Source organism: Ovis aries, chromosome 1 (genome assembly GCF_016772045.2).
Source record: "Ovis aries strain OAR_USU_Benz2616 breed Rambouillet chromosome 1, ARS-UI_Ramb_v3.0, whole genome shotgun sequence".
NCBI classification, from domain to species: Eukaryota; Metazoa; Chordata; class Mammalia; order Artiodactyla; family Bovidae; genus Ovis; species Ovis aries.
Genome location: NC_056054.1, coordinates 3,833,619 through 3,848,183, shown reverse-complemented (window position 1 = coordinate 3,848,183; position 14,565 = coordinate 3,833,619). Strand labels below are relative to the sequence as shown.

Genomic DNA, 14,565 nt, shown 5'->3' with positions numbered 1-14,565 from the left:
TACACAAGTTATTTAAGCAAATGACAAGGAAGTACTTAGCTGCTTCACAGGCAGAAGCTAAAGCTTCCTTGTTCTTTGTTTAAATGACTTTTTTAATTGTTAGATGGCAGCCTGGCTGAGAAACGCCTGAATAGGGATGCAGTCTGGGGGCTGGCTCGCTGATGTCCCTAAGGGAGGGAGGGCTCCCAGGGTCAGCCTGGGAGCATCTCTTCCAAGGTTCGAGGAGGGACCTGGTGGGAGTAAGTCACAGGCACAGTAAGTCGCGCTAGTGCCAGAGCCATCAGGCTGTTCTAGAAATCCCAGCTTGGATACCAGCCTCATCTAGATGCTTTGAGAAGCTATAGGGTGCAAACTGGTCCCAGATTTGGGCATGGATGTGCCCGAGTGCCTGCTCAGAGGCCCGGAACACAGACCTGTAGGGCGTTGATCAGCTGCCGATCCTCCTGGCTCGTGAGGAACAAGGGTGTTATCCCGGCATCTGAGAGCTTGAGCACAGCCTCCCGGAGCTGCGGGGACGCCCTCGTGGGCCTATTACTGAAGAACACTGCCACCTTCCTCATCAGGAACCCGCTCCGCACCCGCTTAAACGTGTTTCTGGCTACAAAGGACATGGCGGTTTCCAGGCTCTGCTGCTTGGAGGTCAGCGACACCTGCAGGTTCTTGATCTTGTCCAGGAGGATGGACTTCTTCTTGGAGTCGGCAAAGCGGATCTCCGTGGTGACCTCGTTGTTGTAGGTGACCACAGCCACGCGGGCCCCCCGTGGGCAGTTGCTCTCAGCGATGGTCAGGTCGTCCAGAATCTTGAGGACCACCTCCCTCATCCGGCTGAACGTATCCTGGGTGACCCCCTCGGAGGTGTCCAAGGCGAAAGCCAGCTCCGTCGGGAAGACGGGGCACTCCAGGGGCCCTGTGGGAAGTGGGTGGGGGTGGGGGTTCACAGACACACTACTTACCGGAAAAAGGGACTTCTGCTTCCCTCAGAAGGAAGTCCAGTCACCGAGATAACTTACCGTAACAGCAAGCTGGAAAAGAACAGAGGAGCATGAAAGCCACATCCACCGGGCTTTCACACGCAAGAATAAAACCGCGGTGCAGACAGCAGAAAACAGCGTACTTACGGCATTTATCTTTGATGCTCTGGACAAGTGCACATTGCTGCAAAAGGGAGGAGAGAAGACATAAGAAGGCGGACAGGAGGCTCACAGGGCGAGGGCGAGGGCAGCACGCATGCAACTTACGTCCATCGAGTCGCCTCTGCTGCCTTTGTAACCCTGCAAAACAAGGACGGGCGGCTGAGACCTCGCACACGTGGAGCATCCTGCAGAGGAAGAGCCCAGGCCCACGGACGCACACCAGAGGAAGTGAGGGGGTCCCTGGCTGGCCTTGATTGTTCACAGGCTCTCCCTCTAAATTTGACTCAACTGCTCCAGGAGGAAAAGGGAGACAGAAGTGTCTCCAGTTGAAGCTAACAGCCCTGCACCCTGGAAACCAGGATGCTCACCACCAATCAGGGTAAACCACACATTCGAGCTCGGGTCTAAAAGCCACTTCCCCCAGAACAGATCTGCCTTTCCCTCTAATCTGCCCCTAGGCTTCCCACGCCCTGTCGCAGGAGGGACACCCGGGAGTCAACAGAGCTACCTTGAGGCTCCGGGTCTGAGCACTCTGGCTGGATTCCACCCCCAGGATACACCCAGAGCTGCCCTCGACATCTCATCCCAGCCTGGGGCTGCCGAGGGTCAGGCCGTCGTCTCGTGGGCTAGCCAGCATCTTTCCGTCCAGCTGTGCCTGCATACCTCCCACTGCCACTGGACTAACCATCGCCCATTACAGGCTCCCCTCAGTTAGACCCCTGCCTCTGCCTTCTTCTCCTGGGTTCAACCAGTTCAACCCTTTAACATGTTCTTTCAGGGATTATTTTCCCTCCTGCGGTATCTTCCCCACTCTTCTTTGAACTTCATCAATTTCAATGTCAGGAGACAGTATCGGGAGAAATTCAAGCAAGGAAACAAAGACATTTGTAATGAAGGATGTGTACAGGCTGGAGAAGGGTGCCCCCATGGTTCCAGGTGGCAGGTCACTAGTGGGGTTCCGACTATGAATCCCTCGGGGACTTTATAGCCCAAAGGGAGTCTCCTCCAAACCGAGATCTCTACTAACCTTCCTCAAGATGCAATCAAGAGGTATTTAGATGTGTTTACTTTTCTTTGCCCACTATACAAACCTCAAAACCTACACTAGGAAATTTTAAAGGCAACTTACAATACACCCTGGATTACAGAATTTTGCATGAAGTTTCCTTTACCGTTGTCTTGGTACTCTAAAATTCAAAAAGTCTTTTCTTCATTGTGATATCAATAAGGGAACTGGTTAAAAAGCAAATAAACAACAAAAATGCAGACAACGCTTTCATAAGGAAAGGAGATAGTGGAAAGTCTTCAAGGACCATGTGGAAGGCTCCCAGCCCTCAGGCAGCTTGACTGGGAATGGGTAGGTACTTACAGATGGCCCTGGGTAACCGGGGTCTCCCTTCTGTCCAGCTATCCCTGGAGGTCCCGAGTTTCCCTGGAAGCAGAATAAACATGTCTCAGTTGTGACAGAAAGTGGAGAATTCTCAGTTCCTACAGTTGGACGGTATAGTAGATGTGATCTTGTCCAATGTCCCTCATCACCAAGAGGAATCTCTCATTTCAAGAGACCTTCAGTGTAGGGACAAGTGGCCCTAACAAAAGAGAGTGCATCTCCCCAAACTCTGTTCTCTGGCAGGTCAAGGGGAGAAGATGCTGGCCTGAGAACCTTTAATAAGACCACGATGGACGTGCAAGAAATCAGTAACTGACAAATCATGAGCTTACTCTTCGAATGTAGAGAACCAGGCCAGTGTTTTCAAACTCCATCATGAGTAGTAAGTGATTTAGTTTGAACGTCCTCACTGAGCAAATTAATGCTCAGTGATGATGAATTTAACTGTATTTTAACCTAAAAATATCTGTGAGACACCTTTCCCTGTTTCTAGGTCATGAATTGCTAATTCAAGACTCAGTGCAATTTTAGAGGATGAGTAGATATCCTCTAGGGAGAAAAACACACAACGGAAAGTAGCTTAAGAAAGAGGAGTCTTAGTATGATGGGGAGGCGAGGGAATACGTGGTCTCAGCCTTGCTCGACCTGAGCCTGGAACCCTGGTGAGCACTTTGTGCAGCTCATGGAATCCTGTCTGCAACATCCAGTGGGCATGACCGACTGTGTCCACACAGACTTTCAACGTCACTCATTCTGAGTCCCCTGGTGCCAGGCATGGAGTGGATCGTGGACTAGTGACCCTTGAGATGCATCAGAGGAGGGGGCCCTCCAGGCCTCCCTGCAGGGGAGCATAACCAAAGGGAGACAGCACTGGCACCACTGCAGGGGGTCAGGGGGACGTCCATCCAGGGTGAGGGCTCCTCTGCTCCCACCCCCACAACTCCAGCCAGGTCACAGTGAAGAAGGGTAACTCTGAAAGAAGCAGTGGAGTCTTCAGGGTTCAGGCCTGCTGCCATGAAGGTTCTGATTCTCCACCTTCAGCCAAGGGACAGGCAAACTTACCCTTCGGCCTCTGACGCCTTTGGGTCCCGGTGGTCCGTCTGTCCCTGGCTCACCAGGATTGCCCTGGGAAGACAGCCAGGAAGAAGTACATTAAGCTCTGGAATGGCAAGTCCAAGTGAGGGTCCCTGGGGACCTCCGAATCACACTTCCCAGGGCAGCCAAATGGATGTGGCTGGACTTTGATGGACTTTTCCACTGAGTTATCAGATTTAGTCTAAGGTTACTGAACTTAGAATTCACATTAATGACAGCATTATATAGATTACTGGAGAAAGTGAAAGTGAAGTCGCTCAGTCGTGTCCAACTCTTTGCGACCTCATGGGCTGTAGCCTACCAGGCTCCTCAGTCCATGGGATTTTCCAGGCAAGAATACTGGAGTGGGTTGCCATTTCCTTAAACCGCAACGTACTCCAGTGTTCTTGCCTAGAGAAGCCTGTGGACGGAGGAGCCTGGTGGGCTGCTATCCACGGGGTCTCACAGAGTCGGACACGACTGAGCGACTTAGCATGCACGCACGCATGTGTACAGATTATATTTTGTTGTAGTGTCATTTCTTTTCATCCTCACAAGGGCCACGCCAAGTGCTTATTGTCATCTTCATCTCACTGATGAAGGAAGGTCTTAGAGAAGTTGGGTCTTTCCCAGGGTCACTCAGTTCGCGTCTAACCCACGACTAGACCCAAGATACGGTGACCTTCAGTCGTGCTCCCATCAGACGCATTCAAAACAATGAAGATGTCTACCCACTAGGGGAATGCTTACCTTTGGACCTGGGTATCCAGGGAATCCTCTTTCTCCCTATAAAAGATAAATAAATGACTCAATATTTGGGTCCCAAAGTAAAATCATCTAACATAAATTATTCTCAAGCAGAAAAGGAATCAATCTAGTGTCACCAAGAGAAGAAGTTCACCATGTTACGATTAAATTCTGTGAGATAAATCTTTAAAACTACAACATGTCAGAGTTCAAGACTCCTCGGCAGATACATACTTTCTTGCCCCTGCGTCCTTCACTGCCAACTCCATCTCGCCCATCATCTCCCTGAAAGAATGGAAAGACGGCATTGCTGCAGGGACCCATGTCAGGCGCTCCACGACCTTCTTTGTCTAAAGCCTTGAGCAGTGCATCAGATCAAGGTATAGTTCAGGGGAAGTTCCTACACCCACCCACCCTTCAGTGTGAACTAGACCTAGACCGTGTCTATAGGTGGGTGAGCTTCATGGACTACAATGTAAAAAACTGCTACAAGCTATTGGTAACAATGCTGTTTGGATGTAGAATCAAAGAGTCATGGAGCCAGGGAATCTTAGAGTCCATAGGACTCTTGAAGGTCACCTTGACCTATGGATCTATGAGTCTTTGTTGTTGTTGGTTTAGTTGCTAAGTCATGTCTGACTCTTTTTCATCCCCATGGACTGTAGCCCACCAAGCTTCTCTGTCCATGGGACTTCCCAGGCAAGAATACTGGAGCGGGTTGCCATTTCCTTCCCAGGGGATCTTCCCAACCCAGGGGCTGAACTCACATCTCCTGCGTTGACAAGCAAATTCTTTACCACTGAGCCACCAGGGAAGCCCCATGAGTCTTTGATTCTACTTCAAAGAACATGGGACTCAATCTATACCTTCCCGCGTCTTCTTTGCTCAGCCCCTGCTCCCCTCTCCTGGGCGCCCCTTCCCTTCCTTCCAGGTCATGGCTCTAGATTTCGTTTCTTCCCAAAACCCGTCTCCCTGTACTCAGAGACTTGTCCCTATCACTGTCTCCTGGCGGGGGGGGGGCTCTCCGAACTGGACACTGTTCATTATTCCAAAAGAATCAGAAGAATGTACTTGAAATATACAATAATACCTCTAAAACGCATGCAGAACATGCCCCTTAGTTAATTCACAGTTTTAAACAACCAAAGAGCTGTTGCCCCAAATTAATCGAGACAGAATCAAGAAGAGATTTTTTTTTCAATGATTTGAGTCGTTTTTAAAGTTCGATTTATTTTTCCCCTCTGCTTCTGAGACTAAGCAATAGCAATGGATTTTTAAGCTGCCATTCACTACAGAGAAATTACAAACACAAGAGTAATATTTTCAAGCTTTGGGATCATGAGTCAGATCAACCTGGCCCATGTATGGAGTATTTAGGTGTCATAACTCATCTTAGGAAACTTCCCAATGTGCTGGAGATATTTTTTTTTTCCTAGATATAAATATATGTTACAACATTATTGTAAGTGAGCAGTTAGAGGATTTTTTAATATTTTTAAAATGAATTCCCAAAGTAAGAATTTCCATTCTGGGATATCTCATTCCTTCCCGGGTGGCTCAGATGGTAAAGAACCTGGCTGCCAACGCGGCAGGCCTGGGTTCGATCCCTGGGTTAGGAAGGTCCCCTGCAGGAGGGCATGGCAACCCACTCCAGTCTTCTTGCCTGGAGAATTCTATGGCAAGAGGAGCCTGGCAGGCTACAGTCCATGGGGTCGCAAAGAGTCAGACAGGAGTGAGCAACTAACACTTTCGCTTTCATATCTCATTCAAGACAAACTGTTTCAGTCTGAACTGAGATCTTATCAAAGCTCACTCCATTTTAAACCAAGGACATTTATTTCTTTACAGAAAAGCTCCATCTAGTCGGACTTGAAAAGCATTTGCAAGACCTGAAATGAAGGTGGTTTGAGGGTCAAGACACTACCACATTCACTCCTCAGGAAAAAAAAAAAAAATCTAGAAAACCTGCCTTTATTCACTACCTCTCCAATGAAATAAGAAGTATTTCAAAACTCATATGCACCAAGTTTCACTATTTTCAATCATATCCCCAGTAACATAAGAAGCAGCTTGTCACTGCATGGAACCAACCCAAGCAGCAATGACAAAGCCCAGCCCAGCCCAAGGCCCAACTGCCTGCTCCCCGAGCATCTCAGCAGAGTTGACAGAAGCCGGGGCCCCATGCACGTGGCGACCTTACCGTCTCCCCACGAGGACCCCGGTTCCCGATGCTCCCCTTAGGTCCTGGATCTCCGGGCTCACCCTAGATATGAGAAATGGGGCTAAGATGACTCAAACTGTGGTTTCAGGACTGTGCTTGCTCTGCGTGATGTCACTGGCAGGCTGCCACAAGCTGCTAGCTTCACCTTTTAGATTTTGAGGTTAGTGAGTTTTTTACATTGCAGGGCTCATGCGTGAACTCCTGGAAGAGAATCCAGGCAGGCTTCTATGCTTGTTCTCTCCATCATTACAGCAAGGGGACAGGCTGCCGGGGAGGAGAGAGAGGCAGGCACAGGAAAGAGGGCTGCGTGGAGTCAGCAGTGAAACCCCGACGCCTCACTCAGGGCAGAGAGGCGAGGCTGAGTTGCCCGAACTCACTGCTCTCCCCGAGAAATGCTGCATCTCAGACGAAGGACAGCAGCTCTTCCCGGGGCTTGTAGACTGTCAGCCTGCATCCAGCAAGCTGCTGTTACCCAAAGCCGCTGGGCTCTGGGGCCCTTGGACCAGCTGCATGTGGCCAGCGAGGCTGCTGGACCATCTGGAGAACACTCGAAGCGTCCGGAGGCAGTCCTGGGGGCTGCCTATGTGCCCTGGGCTCCCTGAGCCATCCTCACAAGCCCGGACTTAGATGCGGCAGGCCAGTAGTGGCTGGTATCATAGCTACGTGAATACACACCAATCTACTGCTCACAGCCCATGCACACCCTCGAGGCGGGGACGGTGATCCCCCAGCCCAGCCGCTGTCAGCAGGGGCGGCGGGTGGAAGAGACCAGAGGGGAGAAGGATGTGCACACCAAGCAGCTGGACGGACTGACAGATGAGGGAGCCGGGACGGGGTATTTGGGGGAGGGGCGGCTTGGCCTCCAGAAACATGCATTGCCCTTGTCCCGACAAACCTTTCTTCCCAGGGGCCCGGTTCTGCCGCGTTCTCCAGGAGCACCTGCGGTTCCCCCGCTTCCCTGGAGCAGGAGGAGGGGAGAGGGGCAGTGAGACACCCACCCCTCCAAAGCCAAAGGGTCCGAATCCCACTTCCTGCAGCCCCCACCCTGCCTCTGCATGGAGGTCAGAACCTGCAGCTCTCTGCCACTTCTAGCCCTGGAGGCCCCCGTGCAAACATGCATGGAGAGGGCCTATGCCAACCTAAAATATGAGCGTGACCTCTTTTCACATGTGTGCACACATCCCAGGAATTAACGTTCACCTCCTGAGTTGCTGACTAGGGACAACCACGCAGCTGTATACAGCATTCCCTCCCCTCGCTTTCCACACCTCCCCACAAGCACCTGATTGTGCAGGTGTGGAAACCTACACACACTCAAACGTCGAGTGAGAGAATAGATCAACAAAGGGACACGGCTCTTAAAATACAGGACAGCCCACAGAGCCCAGAAATGACCCCGCCGGGCCCAGCAAATCCAGATGGTGATGGCTGTTTGTATTGCTTGCTATTTGAAGAGTTTCACCTCACCTCTGCACCATCAAAAAAATCTTGACTAATCAGAGCTTAAATATATGTTAGGAAAAAAACACGCAAGCTTTTAAAATAGGTATCTATCAGAGTTCAAATTGAGGAAAGACTTCCCAAGCAAATAGCGGTTCTCACAAAGTTCCTATTGGCCCTGTAAGACACTTCTGGGCGTTTACCTAGCCTCGGGTCAGTTCTTCGCCAGTTTATTAGTCATGACTATTTTCTGTAACAAACAGTAGGATGGCTCCCTCAGGATCACAGCAGACCCCAGGGACACCAAAGTGTGGAGTGTGAGGGCACCCAGGCCCGTCTCAGCTACACCAACTTGCTTCTGCTCATCATCGCTAACAGCTGAGACAGATGCTGACGTCTGCAGTGGTGGCCAAGTTTAAGGGCCATCTTCCATGTCACACTTAAGGTTGGGGAGTTTCTTTACACAGAATATCAGAGCACAGAAATAATTTCCAGCAGTACGGTGTAATCTGAGCATCTTAGTAGATTCACCTGACTTCCTGAGTCCACCCTAAGACTTCTGCAGCGAGGTCCATCCTTGCTTTGCTCACCACCCACCCGGCCTATGTCCATTGGAACTTAGCCCAAGGAGTCCCAAGAAAAACGGTCTCTAACTTCCTCAGGGCGGGTGAGCCAGTTACTATGAGAACTAAGGTCTGTGTTGCGAAAGTGTCGGGCTGAGGGGTCCCACCATCCACGAAACACAGGCTATCCATGCTGGCTGTTTAGGGAAAGAGGGGTCAAGACGGACTTACCCGAGGTCCAGGAATGCCCTGTTCACCAATCAGGCCTGGAGGACCGGTGGGACCAGGCGGACCCTGAAGAAGTAAGATGCCCACGTAAGTACTGCATGGAGGCAACCCGCCACGACCACCACAGGACCCACACAACGGGAGGTTACTCTGCACGGGAAGGAACAGCTCCCTGGCGCAGGCCACAGCATGGATAAACCCCAAACACGTGATGTTGAGTGAAGGAAGCCAGATACAAAAGGCCACCTGGTAAATGCTTCTGTTCGTATAAAAGGTTCAGAAGATGCCAGTCCACCAAGGCAGAAAGGGAATCAGTGGTTGCCAGGAGCTCGGGGGGGGGAAGGTGCGGCATGACTGCGTAACGGGCACAGTGTCTCCTTGAGGGACAATAATCGTGCTTTGAAACCTGATAGAGATGCTGCTTGGGCAATGCTGGGAATGCTCTCAGTGCCCCTTCAAAAGATTAAATTTTGTGTTCAATTTTGAAAAACTGATTGTCACCTCAATTTAAAAAAAATATAAGGTAAGACGCGGCTCGGTGGTGAAGAATCCGCCTGCCATCGCAGGAAATGCAAGAGACATAGGTTTGATCTCTGGGTTGGGAAGATCCCCTGGAGGAGGAAATAGCAATCCATTCCAGTATTATTGCCTGGAGAATCCCATGGACAGAGGAGCTTGGTGGGCCACAGTCCATGGGGTCACAAAGAATTGGACACGACTTAGCTACTAAACAACAACAGCAAGACATCTGGGAACGTATCACAGGACACGCGGGCATGCCGGGGTACTGACCTGCGCGCCTCTGGTCCCCTGCTCTCCCACAGGGCCCTGCGGGCCGGGGCCTCCCTGGTTGCCCTTTGAGAGGAGAGAAGAGGCAGGGAGAGGTCAGCCATCTGTGCTCCGGTCACATCTGGAGGAGGGCGCAGGGAGCTGTCCCAGCTGTTCTGGGGGGTCAGAAGTAACACTGCAGCTCCAGGGAGAGGCATTGGACATGCAGAGCCAGTTGTCACTTGGCACCCTTAGAATCGATTGCCCCACTCATCTCACCTTTTCCTCAAGATGACTTCATGACATGAAGCTATTTCGGCCCACACCTGTCTCACAGAGACAGCTGAGAGGCAGAGCCGCCGAGACCAGTAAGTGGGCACATCCCCAGCAGGAGATGTCCAGGACACGGCCTCCTGCCTCTTTCCTGTTCCCTCTCCGCCATCCCCCATTCCCACAGCCACTTTCATTCTGATAACCATTCTCACTGCATCATCAAGATTCTCCCAAGCCTTTGCAGAAAAGGCTAAATTCAAGGAGATGGTAGGAAAGCTGCTGTTGGAGCCACAAGCCTTGATGGCGAAAGAGAGTCCCTCTTAATTTCTGGGTGGGACGGGAGGGCCAGCCCCTGGGAGCCCCTGGTGAGTTATACAGTCATGACATCAAGGAGATGGCGACGGAGAGGCTTTACCTTAGCTCCTGCTGGTCCCCTTCGGCCAAAGCCACCCTGGGGAGAAACCACACAACTGTGAAGGGGAGGCAGGGAGGCTGGAGGAGTGGGCACCTTCGCCACACCCGCTGGGAGCCAGACACTGTGCCTACCGGCCCGCAGGAAACTCTCATGAGTGACACCTTTCCCCTCCTCCCCCCCACCCCACCGAGGGAAGGGTGTGCTCCCATGCTGCCCTTGTCAATCACCTAAATGGAAGATTTGAGAATGACTTCAGACCTGCCAAGCAAAACAAGGAATCCTCGGGCTACGTGGCCCCAGCCAGTTTCAAGAAAACAGGAATGCCGACCTGGCTATTTTTCTTACATTTTCCTAACGGGAGGGAGGTAAGACAGCAATTATAATGGAAGGAAGCCCCAGACTCTCCACACTGCCCCGGCCAACTATAACACACACTCGGTTAAGTAACGTGTCCGGAGCACATGCGCGTCAACCTAATAGCCCGGCTGTCTCGGTTTGGGCTCAAGACTCGGCAGCATCTTCCCCGATGCTCCAGAAACGAACCTCAGTTCAAATAAACGTGTGCGTGCTTGTCAGTACTCCGGTAAGTCCCACCTTATGATTCCTTCCTCTTTGGTGGAAAGGTTTGGGGGTGGGCCCCCATCCTGGATACATCTTGGCAAGGTTAGGAGGTGGAATTCCAGAGCCTGTCATCAGCCAGCCTGTGACAGGCATGGCCCGTCTGCTTCCTCAACCCAAGAAGCACGTCCACGGCCCGCAATGGATCACCCAGCGATATTCTGGGGCTGCCGCTCTGCAGTGACTCACTGCAATGGCAGCTCGTCCAGTGAAGACCTGGGCCTCCGTCTAGGGATGAACTGTGGACAGGTGGGAGAGGTGCCGCCAGGCCACGCCTCCACAGGGCAGCAACCTGCTCGCTCCTCACAGTCATCCCCGAGTACGACCGGAGGTCACCTGTGCTCAGGCCACACGGGACAGGAGGCAGCCCAGGAGAGGACGGCTTTCATCTCAGCGTGAGCCTCACTTGGGGAGCTCCTAACAGAAGTCCCAACTTGACCACACTGAACTCAAACCCCAAGCTCCCACCCATGCTTAGAAATACAACTGAATTCTGTGCTCATCATGGAAACAAGTTTTGGCTCTGTTCACAAAGCTGGACAGCACAACAGTGGAGTGTTTCATCACTGCTTTCCATTGTATAGATCAATAGTATTACTCAAAATTTATACTCGAGACTTTTAAGAGAGCAGTTTTCAAAATTTAAGTTTTCTTCTGAATGTTGAAAGTAAGGTGATGCCCATAGTATATCATCTGCTTACAGGTAAGAGTCATTTCTTTTGAAAGCCCCCGTTAGCATGAATCCTGTCATTTCTTTTAAAAGCCGCTGCCAGCAGACACCCTCGAGTGATCCAGCTATGGATCCCACAGCGTGTGACTTCCCCGGGTGACACAGAGGAGGGGGCCCCGGTCTCAACCCTCCCCACCACCATCCCCAGTGAGATGCTGAGCAAACACCTGTCTCAGGCACTCACCAGCACCCTGAACTGACTAAGGATTCACAAGCTTCTGGACCATCTTCTTCCAGCTAGGAGGGCCGAGCTCCGGGTACCCCCTGGGCCCTGGAAGCATTCAAATGGCTTCCCAGTGATCATCCATCCCCCTCTGACCTCAGCAATTCTTCAACAAGGCAAAGACGAGGCAGTGAGTGGTCTGCAACAGGCATTTCTGAAATGCCTTGGAAAAGCAACGGTGAGAAGCATTTCACTGGAAAACTGGCTCTGGTTTCACTGCTTGACTTACAGCAGCGGAAGAACAACAAACAATCGTCAAACAAAATAAACATACACCCCGTCTGCCTCCCTGCCCCTAATCCCCTCAATCTTTCTGTATTTCTGTTTGGATTTTTTAATTATTCAGTGGGATAAAGCCTGACCGAATAGTCAAAAGCAGCAAAGATATTACTTTTTAAAGTGTCTGTTTGGTCTGTTTTGGAGAAGGGCATGGCAACCCACTCCAGTGGGAGATTCTCTCTTGCCGGAGAATCCCATGGACAGGGGGCCCTGGCAGGCTACAGTCCATGGGGTCCCCAAAAGACGGACAGGACTGAGTGACTTAACACTTTGGTCTGTTTCGGGAGGGGAAGGAAGCAGATTGGGGGTGGGTCAAGAGTAAATGAAAATGACAAAGGGTATGAAGAAGCAGCAACAGGTGGCTTCTAAAATCCCTTAATTCCCCCAATAAAAAGTTGCTCAGTAGCTCTGAGTAGGAAGTCTGGCAGAGCTGGGCAAATAGTTCAAAGCCTACTGGGGGTCCACAAGCCCCAAGAGACACTCACGCTCTTCCCAGGTTCTCCAGGCCCTCCAGACACCCCGTCTCTCCCAGGGAGACCCTGGCGTGGGAAAGAAAACTGGTGTAAGATTCCCCACAAAGAAGACTGTGTAACTCAAGTTCTGCCCAAGACGCCGGGGGACGGGGGTGCATACAGAGAGGGCCAGCCACCCACGCGAGGGATGCCTCAGACACGGGTGCTCTCTGCCCCCCACGAGGCTTTGGCTTGACACACACTCTCTGGAAACATCTAGGGGGCACAAACTCCACCCGGAAGAAACCCCTCTTGGGAGGGGCTGTTTGAGCTCCCCTTGGAGACCCCTTCTCAAGCACGCACGCTGGGTTCCAGGCTCTCTGCTCCCAACCCCGACCTTGCGCACCCACAGCCTCAAGGCCCCCGTCCACGGCCCCCGGGGCTGGCAGTGACCCAGCGCAAGGCTAGCCCCCCGGGCCTGCACCGCAGGGAGGGTCTACAGCGCAGAGCACTGTACCACGGGGCCGATGTCTCCGGTTTCCCCTTTGGCTCCTCTCTGCTGGCTGTCCTGTCCTGAATTGCCCTGGAAAGAGAACAGGAGGGGAGTAAGTCACACATGCGTATACAGAAAGCCACTGCTGCAGGGGGCCAGGGACCAAGAAAGTTGCAGTGACGTCTGCAGCTCAGTGCTTCAGCCGCATCCCGTTCAGGTAATGCCCATCCCTCCCGACAGAGCTTGCTGTGGGGTCAGCCATCGCTCTAAGCCCCAGATGGGGTGGGGGTGATGGCTCTTCCTCTCTGTTCCTTCTCCTGGGGAGGACGGCAGCCAGGCTCACGCTTGCCTCGTCCTGTCTGCACCCCCAAGAGGCTGGCCCAGTGGTGGTCAGTTGCTGACAGGTTTCATAGCCCCATAAAACAGGAAAAGCTGTAAACGCTTCTCTTTCTCTAACCCAAACTTAAAGCATCCCGAGACCACACTTTAGGGAAGCTTCTTGGGTCCTAATAGGAGAGGCTTTGCAAAGAATTATCTTGCAGTTAGAGAGCAAAGACATCTCTAGCCTCCCCAAAATTCTAAGAAAAGGACAAACCACATATTTCGCCAGCATGCTTTAAAGCAATTTCAATGGTGAAATCCTTCCTTTCAATCCACCTCTCCCCACACCCCTGTTCCCCAGGCTCAAGTCTCGTATTAGTGATGAAGAGTCAGCTCCTCTTACCGGGTCGCCTCTGATCCCGACATCACCTCTCTCCCCTTTGTCGCCTTTGGGTCCTTTGTCACCCTAAATAAAAACCACAAGCAGAGCCTGAGAATTAGTCTCACATTTTCATCTCGCCCTCAAAATTGCATTCGTCCCATCACAAATCTTAAACTGAACAGTGTTCCAGCAGTTACCATTTACTCATTTGTCACAAAGGTAAAACTATCTCCAAGTATTTCAGGTAATCCCCAAGTACTTATGGAGACCTGCACTGTATCAGGCACTGGGGATTTATTTCAACAAAACATACTCGGGTCTTGCCCCATGAGACATACTCTCCAAACAAGAAAAGACAACATAAATATGTCATGACTGACAGGGGAGCTAGGAGATGCCAAGAACGCACCCCAAGAGGAGGTCAGGGAAGGCTGCCCAGAGGAAGCGGTCTTATACACAAGTGAAAGAAATCATCGTTGAGTGAAGCATTCGTCGCTTCTGCAGGACAGCCACACTATGGACATATGCTTACCCTCCTTCCTGGACTCCCTTTCTCTCCAGAAGTGCCGGGCAGCCCTTTGTCGCCCTGCCAAAGGCAACAATAAAATGTCAGTCCTGGCGCAATGTCTGCCGGAGACTGACGGATCAGTCACCAGCATCTTCAGGCCCAAGCGCAGTTTGCACTTAAGAGTGGAAACTCACTTACATCTTCACCATTAAGACCGTCCAGTCCAATCTCTCCTAATTCACCCTGTCAGGGGACAAGACGCATGAGTGAGCGCAAACTCTGGCAGAGTACTGGGAAAGTTTTAAAC

At 51.6% G+C, this 14,565-nt stretch overlaps 1 protein-coding gene across 6 annotated transcripts in view; it reads right to left on the bottom strand.

The window, feature by feature from the left end:
* COL6A3 (collagen type VI alpha 3 chain) overlaps nt 1-14,565 on the bottom strand; it is a 93,192-nt gene that overhangs the window by 22,930 nt on the left and 55,697 nt on the right. For all 6 annotated transcript variants that reach the window (XM_027967270.2, XM_042244720.1, XM_042244730.1 and 3 more), the window contains 18 exons: nt 14,457-14,501; nt 14,283-14,336; nt 13,772-13,834; nt 13,072-13,137; nt 12,588-12,641; nt 10,253-10,288; nt 9,589-9,651; nt 8,800-8,862; nt 7,461-7,523; nt 6,545-6,607; nt 4,579-4,629; nt 4,348-4,383; nt 3,586-3,648; nt 2,503-2,565; nt 1,239-1,271; nt 1,119-1,155; nt 1,011-1,022; nt 414-907 (listed from right to left, as the gene is read on the bottom strand). In XM_027967270.2, the coding sequence (XP_027823071.2) occupies nt 414-907; nt 1,011-1,022; nt 1,119-1,155; nt 1,239-1,271; nt 2,503-2,565; nt 3,586-3,648; nt 4,348-4,383; nt 4,579-4,629; nt 6,545-6,607; nt 7,461-7,523; nt 8,800-8,862; nt 9,589-9,651; nt 10,253-10,288; nt 12,588-12,641; nt 13,072-13,137; nt 13,772-13,834; nt 14,283-14,336; nt 14,457-14,501 (1,359 nt within the window). The remainder of the gene's footprint in view (nt 1-413; nt 908-1,010; nt 1,023-1,118; nt 1,156-1,238; nt 1,272-2,502; nt 2,566-3,585; nt 3,649-4,347; nt 4,384-4,578; nt 4,630-6,544; nt 6,608-7,460; nt 7,524-8,799; nt 8,863-9,588; nt 9,652-10,252; nt 10,289-12,587; nt 12,642-13,071; nt 13,138-13,771; nt 13,835-14,282; nt 14,337-14,456; nt 14,502-14,565) is intronic.